The 13,178-nt window shown below is 44.4% G+C and overlaps 1 protein-coding gene across 1 annotated transcript in view; it reads right to left on the reverse strand.

The window, feature by feature from the left end:
* The window catches only part of LOC139233595 (voltage-gated delayed rectifier potassium channel KCNH4-like), a 225,905-nt gene that overhangs the window by 28,233 nt on the left and 184,494 nt on the right, over positions 1-13,178 (reverse strand). Inside the window, exons 12-13 of the mRNA XM_070863997.1 lie at positions 10,518-10,556; positions 3,120-3,481 (exon numbers count right to left, since the gene is read on the reverse strand). Of these exons, the coding sequence (XP_070720098.1) occupies positions 3,120-3,481; positions 10,518-10,556 (401 nt within the window). The remainder of the gene's footprint in view (positions 1-3,119; positions 3,482-10,517; positions 10,557-13,178) is intronic.

Genomic DNA, 13,178 nt, shown 5'->3' on the forward strand with positions numbered 1-13,178 from the left:
TGCCTCGTCGCCAGTTGTAGTGACCAGGTATAACCTGGTATAACCTGGTCAGTCTTTAATGGCTTCCAGAAGTGAAGATACAAAGGTGAAGTTCAGGTTATATACCGGGCCCAGCACGAGTGTACCTATGACCCTAGGACCTCTGTCGGTAGTGCCCCCTGTTGGTGGGCAGACCTTATGTACATACATTACAATTAGCACAGAACCCATTTAGTGCCTGTTTTCACCCTTTCACCAAAATAACCCTCTGAGTATTTTACAAGGGATTGTTTGTCCCAATGGAGCAGAGTGTAAAGTATTAGGTGATCCCTCGTATCGAGGATGACTTGCTTCCACACCAAAAAGGGATGAGTTCACAGGTGTTTCAGTGAGGGACCTGATATTCTAGGTCCCGAACTATATGTTGAAGGGAGGAAGATGCCAGTGCGTGGATTTTTTTAGCGTGGAGTGAATGACCCAGCAGCACCACTAAGTCATCGTCCATATTACAGGAAATGGAGGACCCCTTTTGCAGCCGAGGAGGTAGAATCGAGGCAAGAACATTCTGGTCCCGACCTTTGCAACTCAAATAAATCGACTGGAAAAATCAGTGTGTAAAATGATTCTGTATTTAATGTCTCGCTTGGTGAAGACCCCTATAAATAGCACTGGTCATTGCCCTACAATTGCGAGACACAAAAATCGGGCTGACCAAGGACAGCGCGGAATTCCTGTTTTGAAGAAAAACGAGGAGGGCTAGAAATGCGATAAAGCCCGATTGTGGGCGGTGCCCACCCCCCCAGGCCGAATTCACTCCCGAGCGCAGGCAGCTCCGTTACTTTGATGCTGCCTGCTGATTTCAATGAGCGCAGCGCAGAACCTCCGGTTCAACGTGCTCTTTCAGGTGGTTCGATCGGCAGGACTCGAAGGCCGGGTCTCATCTATTTGCGGCATTCTCAGGAAATCGCGATTTATGAAAGTGAAGTGCAGTGCTTCTGGTTGTGTTTCTCGTGTTTTGCAGGTTGACAGAGAGAGTATGCAAGATAAATTAAAGCCTAAAAATACACCAATCTGTCAGATTTTAAAGAATGCCACCTGCAATTTAGCTGAAATCTATGTTTAATTCAACTGCTGTCACTCTCAAATATTTAGCCAGCTAATTTGTCAACTACAATTATTCATCAAAAAAAGTCATAATTAACTGATTAAATGACTGCAATTTGGGTGGAATCATTCTCACAGTTTGACATTCCAAAAAGTAAAGTTATGAAAACTCATGTGTCACAACATTTCTGATTACACCATCCAGTGCAAACAATGTCAAAATTATTTGAAACAATGATGAGTGAGTAATGCAAACCTGTCCAGTTGAATATTGTGAAGACCGAAGCCATTGTTTTCGGTCCCCGCCACAAACTCCGTTCCCTGGACACTGACTCCATCCCTCTCCCCAACTCCTGTCTGAGGCTGAACCAGACTGTTTGCAACCTTGGTGACATATTTGACCCTGAAACGAGCATACGATCACATATCCGCAGCATAACTAAGACCGCCTATTTACACCTCCATAACCTGTCTCTGCCCTTGCCTCAGCTCATCCGCTGCTGAAGCCCTCATCCATGCCTTTGTTACCTCTAGAATTGACTATTCCAACACATCCCTGGCTGGCCTCCCATATTCTACCCGACGAAAACTTGAGGTCATCCAAAACTCGGCTGCCCGTATCCTAACTCGCACGATATCTCGCTCACCCATCACCACTGTGCTCGCTGACCTACATTGGCTTCCAGTTAAGCAAAGCCTCGATTTAAAAATTCTAATCCTTATTTTCAAATCCCTCCATGGCCTCGCTCCTCTCTATCTCTGTAATCTCCTCCAGCTCCACAACCCCCCCAGAGATGTCTGCGCTCCTCTAATTCTGCCCTCCTGAGTATCCCTGATTGTAATCGCTCAACCATTGGTGGCCGTGCCTTCTGAAGCCTAGGCCCCAAGCTCTGGAACTCCCTGCCTAAAACTCTCGACCTCTCTTTCCTCCTTCAAGACGCTATTTAAAACATACCACTTTGACCAAGCTTTCTGCGCTAATTTCTTCTTATGCAGCTCGGTGTCAAATATTTAGTGCATAATACACCTGTGAAGCACCTTGGGATGTTTCAGTACGTTAAAGGCGCTATATAAATACAAGTTGTTGTTGTTGTCACAGCGCCTGGGTCCGCTGGGGCTGCACATACACTGTATAGTCATTGAAGACTTCTCAGAGATCTACAGATCTCCGTCGCTTTCTCCCGGGTCTACATGTTGGCAAATCGCTGCACGCACAGTCAGGCTTTGGCGAGGGCGGTAAAAGGACCCGTGACGTCCAAAATCGCTCAGTGTGCGTCGATTTGGCGTTGCAGGCCGATTGACGTCACGCTCTTGATCATTAAAATATTTTTTGCGAGCGCAGGCACTACGGCAGCGCTGCTGACCTGCCCAATACCAATATGGCGGCCGCCGCAGGTTCTGCACCGGAAGTGGGCGGAAACGAGGAGGCTGCCATTTTTTCTTCAAAACCGGCTTTAACGGCCAGCGCTAAAGGTTCCAATTTCTAATTCTTTTCTGTATTGGTGACTCACAAATGAAATCACCTCAGGAATAGTATGTTTTGAAGCTGCGCATTACCACAATTCCGTTAGTGACCGTGAATTATGCAGAAGATCAGGTAAGCTCCCATCCCCAAATGTCGAGATTCATTCTGAAACTTCCCTGACATCTGCTGTGTGTGGAAAGCTCATTGACCAACGTCTGCCACAAACAAAATCTGCCAGTTCATTTAATGATTAGTTTCCATCATTCATCAACATTATAAATCCCAGAAGATCATTTTGGACTAATCCTGGCACCTGGTCTATAAACTCGTTTGCAGAATTTGTTACAAATGTGGGTAAATTCGCCAATCCTATTGACTAAATGGTAAACAAGCAATCCATAGCATCTGTATTATCCAGTAAGTAAGAAAACTGCTCAACAGTCGAATTTACCACTAACCACATGGTCTCATGGAAATAGGGAACTGGTGCAGTGTTGTTCTTATCTTGAGTGCACCGTGATAATATATATTATGAGATATATTGTCATCAAATTTGGTTGGGGTGTCATACCTTGGACTTAGGTCAGGAGGTCCACAGCAGTTCAAAGATGGCAGAAGTAGTTTTGCTGGCTTTCGTACATTACCATTTCCACCAATAGACGTACTGTATTCCTTCTTGTGTTGGGGGCTTCCCCCCCTCCTGCACTTGCCTGGAGACCGACTGCCAAGTCTTATTGCCGAGTAATGCTTGAGGTCATCTCCCAGCAAACTACCAAGTGACCCTCGCCGGATTGGGCTGTTCAAACCGGGCAATGTGAGCTTCCTCCGAGTCTTAGTCGCCGGTGAGAGGTGGGAATATTCATTTGGTTCGTCCTCAGTTTCCAAAATGGCGGGCAGCTTCTTATTGGAATTGTCACTGCCCTCTGATCGGTTCTAAAAATAAATACAATTGTCTCATTAGCCTGTGTATTTGTAGTGAGACTCCACGCCTTAAATTATTAAAGAATTTGATCCACCAACTCTCTGGTTTTTGGGTTTCATAGGTTTTCTTGTTTTCTGCTAAGCTGAGCTCCATGTAGAGGTGAACTCGAATGCCCTTCCTATAATGCAGGATTCCCAGTGTGAGATGCTAGTTATTATATGTCTCTTGTTGTTTCAATGTAGGAAAAATACCTATGATTCTGGCATTGGGTGTGACCAGTCTTGTTAGGGATGGGAAAGATTAGTCATAAAAATGATCTTGATCACCTACTTTTTTCCCTCCTCACTTGGAGTTCCTGATTAATGGTTAAGGGTGGGGTATGGTTCTTCAGGTACCGGCTGTCCTCGAGTATCTCAGTAAGTGGCCATTCTTCATGTGTGACACTGGACAGAGTATGTAAACAGGCCATTTGAATCTGAGCACTGTCGTTTCCTCACCCAACCTCCACACATGGTTACATTCCAGCTGGTGTGTACCCTCTCTAGCTCGGACCCTGAACCCAACTGGAGCCATTGCTGGCTGAGATCCTCCGGCCCAGTACAGAACAAGGATTGAACCTGGCCCCTCTTGGCCTCCCTGACCATGCACTGATCTGGGAGGTTTACCTGCTAAACAGTCAGAATAAAAGTGAGATTGAATTAATTGAGCCAATTATTGAATTACATTCAGAAAAAAAATACTTACTGCCTGGATGCGACAAGATGACGGGAATGTGAGCCGTGACAGAATGCAAAGGACCTAATTGTTAGCTTTTACTTTTTCACAGGCAAGAATGTTCCTTTTTAAATTTGACAAGTTTCTGTGAAACGTTGTGCACTTTTCAGAAACATGAAACTTCGACAGAGGTCTGTGCTGGAGGTGTTGTGTCAAATGTACTCAGAAGACATAATTAACTCTTCTCAGCCTAGTAGTCTCAGGAAGGCCAATGGTATCTTGGCCTTTATTGCAAAGGGGATGGAGTAGAAAAGCAGGGAAGTCTTGCTCCAGTTATACAGGGTATTGGTGAGGCCACACCTGGAATACTGCGTGCAGTTTTGGTTTCCATATTTACGAAAAGATATACCTGCTTTGGAGGCAGTTCAGAGAAGGTTCACTAGGTTGATTCCGGGGATGAGGGGGTTGACCTATAAAGAAAGGTTGAGTAGGTTGGGCCTCTACTCATTGGAATTCAGAAGAATGAGAGGTGATCTTATCGAAATGTATAAGATTATGAGGGGGCTTGACAAGGTGGATGCAGAGAAGATGTTTCCACTGATGGGGGAGACTAGAACTAGAGGGCATGATCTTAGAATAAGAGGCCGCCCATTTAAAACAGGGAAATTTATTCTCTCAGAGGGTTGTAAATCTGTGGAATTCATTACCTCAGAGAGCTGTGGAAGCTGGGACATTGAATAAATTTAAGACAGAAATAGACAGTTTCTTAAACGATAAGGGGATAAAGGATTATGGGGAGCGGACGGGAAAGTGGAGCTGCGTCCATGATCAGATCAGCCGTGATCTTATTGAATGGCGGAGCAGGCTCGAGGGGCCATATGGCCTACTCCTGCTCCTATTTCTTATGTTCTTATGTTAGTCTCAGAATATTCATCTGAACCAATGGTATATTGCAGGACACATCACTCATCTCCAACTGCACAGTAGTCATAGCAAAATTGACCACAATGATAAGAAATGCAAGAATGGTACATCCTCAACACAGGAGTTGCAAAGCAGAGGGTTTCAGAATATATGGCAAAGGTGTAGGCTTTTTGGTTGGGGTCAGGAAAAAAACAAACAGTACTTTTCTTCAGAAGTCAACTTTTTCGGTGTTTGTGATAAAACTAATATTGGCGGCACTGGAGCTGTGCGGCACAGCGGGTTAGGAACCTTCGCCTGAAACTTCTGTGGGGATTCTCACAGTTTACTGCCCTAACTTCAGCAGATAATCAATAGAACTCACAGAGAAACAGCGTAAATGGTCACAGGCAGCCATTTACGCTATGTCATCAAGGTTTCTGCTGATCTTCTGCCAAAATAGCATCAAGACATTATGAGAACCCACTGCAAAAATTATCATGCCATCCTTTTGCTCTTATACTTGGGTTCAGCTGTAGTTTAGTGAGTAACGCACTCACTTCTGAGTCAGAAGGTTGTGGGTTCAAGTCCTACTCCAGGAACTCGAGCACATAAATCTAGGCTGACACTCCAGTGCAGTGCCGAGGGAGTGCTGCACTGTCGGAGGTGTCGCCTTTCGGATGAGACGATAAATCTCTCAGGTGGATGTAAAAGATCCCATGGCACTATTTAGAAGGACAACAGGGGAATTATCCCTGGTATCCTGGTCAATATTTATCCCTCAATCAACAAAACAAACAAACAGATTATCTGGTCATTATCACATTGCTGTTTGTGGGAGCTTGCTTTGAGCCTATTGGCTGACATGTTTTCAACATTACAACAGTGACTACACTTCAGAAGTATTTCATTAGCTGTAAAGCACTTTGAGATGTCCGGTGGTCATGAAAGGTGCTATATAAATGCAAGTCTTTTTTTCCAACTCCAGCCGAGATTGAGGAGATGAACGAGACTCTGCCTGTTCGCAGTGGCGTGCTGAAGCAAGAGAAGGAGCAAAATACTTTGAGTTGCTGCACTATGTCAACTCTGGAGTCGGGTCCTGACCTGACTCTGGAATGGATCCGTGTGAGAGTCCCTGGGAAAGTCAGTCTTAACCAATATGTGGTTTGTCACGATATGGAGTATAACTCCAGTGTCCTGACAAACCAGGAGTACAAAGATTTGAGGGAATTCCCCCGGAGCCTAGGTTTTAAAGCTGTTTATAGTTTACAATACATCTTTTTCATATTAATTTATTTTGTGAATTGACAGGAGCTTTGTGCACATGTGGAACCACAGCTACTGAGAACACGCTGTTGGGTAGAATTGTAGTTGAAGCCAGACAGCACTAATGAGATCATGCCTGGTTGGATCCACGACGAGAACATAGAAACATAGAAAATAGGTGCAGGGGTAGGCCATTCGGCCCTTCGAGTCTGCACCGCCATTCAATAAGATCATGGCTAATCATTCCCTCAGTACCCCTTTCCTGCTTTCTCTCCATACCCCTTGATCCCTTTAGCCATAAGGGCCATATCTAACTCCCTCTTGAATACATCCAATGAACTGGCATCAACAACTCTCTGCGGCAGGGAATTCCACAGGTTAACAACTGTCTGACTGAAGAAGTTTCTCCTCATCTCAGTCCTAAATGGCTTACCCCTTATCCCAAGACTATGTCCCCTGGTTCTGGACTTCCCCAACATCGGGAACATTCTTCCCGCATCTAATCTGTCCAGCCCGTCAGAATCTTATACGTTTCTATGAGATCCCCTCTCATTCTTCTAAACTCCAGTGAATAAAGGCCCAGTTGATCCAGTCTCTCCTCATATGACAGTCCAACCATCCCTGGAATCTGTCTGGTGAACCTTCGCTGCATCCCTCAATAGCAAGAACCTCCTTTCTCAGATTAGGAGACCAAAACTGAACACAATATTCCAGGTAACGCCTCACTAAGGCCCTGTACAAGTGCAGTAAGACCTCCCTGCTCCTATACTCAAATCCCCTAGCTATGAAGGCCAACATGCCATTTGCCTTCTTCACCGCCTGCTGTACTTGCATGCCAACTTTCAATGACTGATGAACCATGACACCCAGGTCTCGTTGCACCTCCCCTTTTCCTAATCTGCCGCCATTCAGATAATATTCTGCCTTCGTATTTTTGCCCCCAAAATGGATAACCTCACATTTATCCACATTATACTACATCTGCCAGGTTTTGCTCACTCACCTAACCTGTCCAAGTCACCCTGCAGCCTCTTAGCATCCTCCTCACAGCTCACACCGCCACCCAGTTTAGTGTCATCTGCAAACTTGGAGATATTATATTCAATTCCTTCATCTAAATTGTTAATGTATATTGTAAATAGCTGGGGTCCCAGCACTGAGCCCGCGGCACTCCACTAGTCACTGCCTGCCATTCTGAAAAGGACTCGTTTATCCCGACTCTCTGCTTCTTGTCTGCCAACCAGTTCTCTACCCACGTCAGTATATTACCCCCAATACCATGCGCTTTGATTTTGCACACCAATCTCTTGTGCAGGACCTTATCAAAAGCCTTTTTAATAAAGTGGTATTACATTAGCTACCCTCCAGTCCATAGGAACTGATCCAGAATCGATAGACTGTTGGAAAATGACCACCAATACATCCACTATTTTCTAGGGCCACTTCCTTAAGTACTCTGGGATGCAGCCTATCAGGCCCCGGGGATTTATCGGCCTTCAATCCCATCAATTTCCCTAACACAATTTCCTGCCTAATAATGATATCCTTCAGTTCCTCCTTCTCACAAGACCCATTGACCCCTAGTACATTCGTAAGATTATTTGTGTCTTCCTTCGTGAAGACAGAACCGAAGTATTTGTTCAATTGGTCTGCCAGTTCTCTGTTCCCCATTATAAATTCACCTGAATCCGACTGCAAGGGACCTACGTTTGTCTTCACTAATCTTTTTCTCTTCACATATTTATAGAAGCTTTTGCGGTCAGTTTTTATGTTCCCTGCAAGCTTCCTCTCGTACTCTATTTTCCCCATCTTAATTAAACCCTTAGTCCTCCTCTGTTGAATTCTAAATTTCTCCAAGTCCTCCGGTTTGTTGCTTTTTTTAGCCAATTTATATGGCTCTTCCTTGGTTTTAACACTATCCTTAATTTCCCTTGTTAGCCACGGTTGAGCCACCTTCCCAGTTTTATTTTTACTCCAGACAGGGATATACAATTGCTGAAGTTCACCCATGTGATCATTAAATGTTTGCCATTGCTTATCCACCGTCAACCCTTTAAGTGTCCTTTGCCAGTCTATTCTAGCCAATTCACACCTCATACCGTTGAAGTTACCTTTCCTTAAGTTCAAGACCTTAGTTTCTGAATTAACTGTGTCACTCTCCATCTTAATAAAGAATTCAACCACATTATGGGCACTCTTCCCCAAGGGGCCTCGCACAACAAGATTGCTAATTAGTCCCTTCTCATTACACATCACCCAGTCTAGGATGGCCAACTCTCTAGTTGGTTCCTCGACATATTGGTCTAGTAAACCATCCCTAATACACTCCAGGAAATCCTCTTCCACCGCATTGCTACCAGTTTGGTTAGCCCAATCCATATGTAGATTAAAGTCGCCCATGATAACTGCTGTACCTTTATTGCACACATCCCTTATTTCTTGTTTGATGCTGTCCCCAACCTCACTACTACTGTTTGGTGGTCTGTACACAACTCCCACTGGCGTTTTCTGCCCTTTGGTATTCCGCAGCTCCACCCATACCGATTCCACATCATCCAGGCTAATGTCCCTCCTTACTATTGCATTAATTTCCTCTTTAACCAGCAACGCCACCCCGCCTCCTTTTCCTTTCTGTCTGTCCTTCCTAAATGTTGAATACCACTGGATGTTGAGTTCCCAGCCTTGGTCACCCTGGAGCCATGTCTCCGTGATGCCAATTTCATCATATCCATTAACTGCTGTCTGCACAGTTAATTCATACACCTTATTCCAAATACTCCTCGCATTGAGGCACAGAGCCTTCAGGCTTGTCTTTTTAACACACGTTGCCTCTTTAGAATTTTGCTGCAATGTGGCCCTTTTTGTTTTTTGCCTTGGGTTTCTCTGCCCTCCACTTCTACTATTCTGCTTTCTATCTTTTGCTCCTGCCTCCATTTTATTTCCCTCTGTCTCCCTGCATAATTTCCCATCCCCCTGCCACGTTAGTCTAACTCCTCCCCAACAGCACTAGCAAACACTCCCCCTAGGACATTGGTTCCGGTCCTGCCCAGGTGCAGACCGTCCGGTTTGTACTGGTCCCACCTCCCCCAGAACCGGTTCCAATGTCCCAGGAATTTGAATCCCTCCCTTCTGCACCACTCCTCAAGCCACGTATTCATCTGAGCTATCCTGCGATTCCTACTCTGACTAGCACGTGGCACTGGTAGCAATCCTGAGATTACTACTTTTGAGGTCCTACTTTTTAATTTATCTCCTAGCTCCCTAAATTCGTCTCGTAGGATCTCATCCCGTTTTTTACCCATATCATTGGTACCTATGTGCACCACGACAACTGGCTGTTCACCCTCCCTTTTCAGAATGTCCTGCATCTGCTCCGAGACATCCTTGACCCTTGCACCAGGGAGGCAACATACCATCCTGGAGTCTTGGTTGCGGCCGCAGAAACGCCTATCTATTCCCCTTACAATTGAATCCCCTATCACTATCGCTCTCCCACTCTTTTTCCTGCCCTCCTGTGCAGCAGAGCCACCCACGGTGCCATGAACTTGGCTGCTGCTGCCCTCCCCTGATGAGTCATCCCCCTCAACAGCACTCGAAGCGGTGTATCTGTTTTGCAGGGGGATGACCGCAGGGGACCCCTGCACTACCTTCCTTGCACTACTCTTCCTGCTGGTCTTCCATTCCCTATCTGGCTGTGTACCCTTTACCTGTGGTGAGACCAACTCACTAAACGTGCTATTCACGTCATTCTCAGCATCGTGGATGCTCCAGAGTTCATCCACCTGCAGCCCCAACTCCGCAATGCGGTCCGTCCGGACCGGGAGGCGGATACACTTCCCGCACACGTAGTCATCAGGGACACCGAAAACGTCTCTGACTTCCCACATAGTACAGGAGGAGCATAACATGTGTCCGAGCTGTCCTGCCATGACTTAACCCTTAGATTAACTTAATTTGGCAACAACAATGCTAAATGTTACGTACTGATAGAGAACTGCCAGTCTCACTCCGAAAGCTCCAATATAAATACAGAATGACATTTCTCAGAATTTTAATCAGGATTATCAAACAATTCCCTTTGTTTCCCAGTTCAGTTTATTGCTCATCACCTTCCCGAGGTTTATACCACAATAAATAACTACACACAGAATAAAATAGGCACCGTACCTGAGCGAGCCTTGGGGATCTGGAGAACTTCGAGATTCCCTGTGAAAACAATTGATGCGATTAATATTGTGTAAAGAACAGGGAGTGAGTTATATCTGAATCTATATTTAGAGAATCTGACAGTAAGAATTCAGACCTATAGAGCAACCAAAGTATCTGAAGTACTTCTGATTGTGGCAGACAGTATGGTCATTTTTTATTATTTATTCGTTCATGGGATGCGTGTGCCACTGACAACATCAGCATTTATTGCCCATCCCCAATTGAAGGTGGTGAGCTGTCTTTTTGAACTGCTGTTTTTCGTAGGTGATATGGAAGGACATTGTGCTATGGGAAGTTGATAGAATTTAACTGTGGAGAGACAGAGTGATGGCTTCTATCAGAACTAATTCCTAATATCAACACATTAAAATTTCTCACACAATTTATATAATCACTATTTTAGGAGTTATCGTTGCTGTAAAGTGTGAAACAGATCTGGAGTTTCATTTTGGTTAACAACTGTGTCAAAATAGGACAGATCTTAATTTATCACAAACACTATCGCCACAGCCAGAAAGGAAATTAAACATCTCAATGTATGTTTCCTTACCAGCTGTTCTGAGGGGATTCAGAAATGTTTATACATGTTTTGATTTTACTGTTCTGTATAATGAGAACAGCTGCTTCTTAATCACCACAATTTTTAAAAGGATAAGTCATGACCAGAGGCAATTTTCCCCTGCTATGTCTAATTAACACAATCTTCCCATGAGCAGTAGGCTGTTAGCTCCTATCTGTAGGCCGAGAGGTATTATGATACGAGGTGAGTGTAGATAATCCCACCAAAACCAAATCATGTGCTACTAATATCGAGCACAGAACAATCTCAGCATCTAATCCTCCAAACTGTCAACCACCTTTGATCGCATCAAGCCTTACCAACATCATGAACCCTTGAGAGTTACAAACTTTGTAGACCAGCATGGTGCCAGGAATTAATATCTAGCAGGCTTGTTATAATCTCCCATTTAGACAGCTATAAACTTGCACAAGGTACCTTTGTTGTGCACCAAATTTGGATAGGCAAACTTTCATTTGGTCCAGTTGCAATTCTATTAAAGACTTGGATTCATATAGCGCCTTTCACGGCCACCGGACGTCTCAAAGTGCTTTACAGCCAATGAAGTACTTTTGGAGTGTTGGCACTGTTGTAATGTGGGAAATGCGGCAACCAATTTGCGCACAGCAAGCTCCCACAAACAGCAATGTGATAATGACCAGATAATCTGCTTTTTTTTGTTATGTTGACTGAGGGATAAGTATTGGCCAGGACACCGGTGATAACTCCCCTGCTCTTCTTCGAAATAGTGCCATGGGATCTTTCACGTCCACCTGACGTAATTATTAAGAGGATGCGACTGCGCATGCACAGTTCCAGTGGTCTCTTGGTTGCTCCTGAGGACCTTGTAGTCAGTAGGCATTTTGATAGAATGGAAGTTGTGTTAATTTTGCCGGTCACTGGAATAATTCACAGTCCTATTTCTCAAATGTGGCTGCAGTCCCCAAAGGTTTAGGAAAGGAGAGTAACTATTCATAAAATCAGAATGCGTGTAAGATGCTAATGACCACGATTCGATGCACATATTTGGACGGGAAGATTGCACAAGTGTAACAGCAGAGTTGTCTAGATGACAGGAGAGATCTTAAAAAAAAAAAGAGAAACTTATAAAACTTGAGCTAAAGTTGAGCCCGGAGCTCTCAGCCGAGGAATTGCAGCTATTTTCAATGTGGAACCGTCTCTAATTCAAAAAGGCAGTCGAGCAGAAAAGGCTGTGAATATTATCCTGCTCATTGCGTGTTTATAAATCAAATTGCTAATGGGAAAATGATGCACGTTTTAAATTTTATTTGCATTTCTTTATAATTTCCAACAAGGGAAAAAAACACTAGATTTGTCTTTTACACAGACCTCCGTCTGTTGTGAACGTTATTTTTAAAATTTGGGACATCACAGTCCGGTAGCTTCCGGTAGTTTCCGGTTCATTGACAAGAGTCATCCGTTATTAAAAAGCCATATTAAATGCTGAAATCATGCTGAAACACTTATATCATCAGGGCCATGTAGCATCACTGCTACTGTGCACGGCAGTTGACAAATTCTGCCCTCTTGAGCGTCCTTGGTTATAATCGCTCAACCATCGGTGGCCGTGCCTTCAGCTGCTGAAGCTCTGGAACTCCCTCCCTAAACCTCTCTGCCTCTCTTTCCTCCTTTAAGACGTTCCTTAAAACTTACCTCTTTGACTAAGCTTTTGGTCATCTGATGTAATTTCTTCTATTTGGTTTGGTGTCAATTTTTTGCCTTATAACACTCCTGTGAAGTGCCTTGGAACGTTTTACTACATTAAAGGTGCTATATAAATACAAGTTGTTGTTGTTATTAGTAACATCTCCGGTTTCGAGGGAATCAGAGTGGTAATGCTGGAATAACAGCGCCGGCTTGAATTTGCCCATGCGTTCTATACTATAGTGCCTTTGAGCACATACCAGTGTGAAACTGAGGGGCTGCATTTCCATGATAGTGTGAGACAAAACTCCATAACACTGTGTAGTTCATGCTGCCAGGCTTGTACCATAGCATAGCCTTTGCTTGATTAATTCTAGCATGAATGTTACCACATA

The sequence above is a fragment of the Pristiophorus japonicus genome, chromosome 21, assembly GCF_044704955.1.
Source record: "Pristiophorus japonicus isolate sPriJap1 chromosome 21, sPriJap1.hap1, whole genome shotgun sequence".
NCBI lineage: Eukaryota > Metazoa > Chordata > Chondrichthyes > Pristiophoridae > Pristiophorus > Pristiophorus japonicus.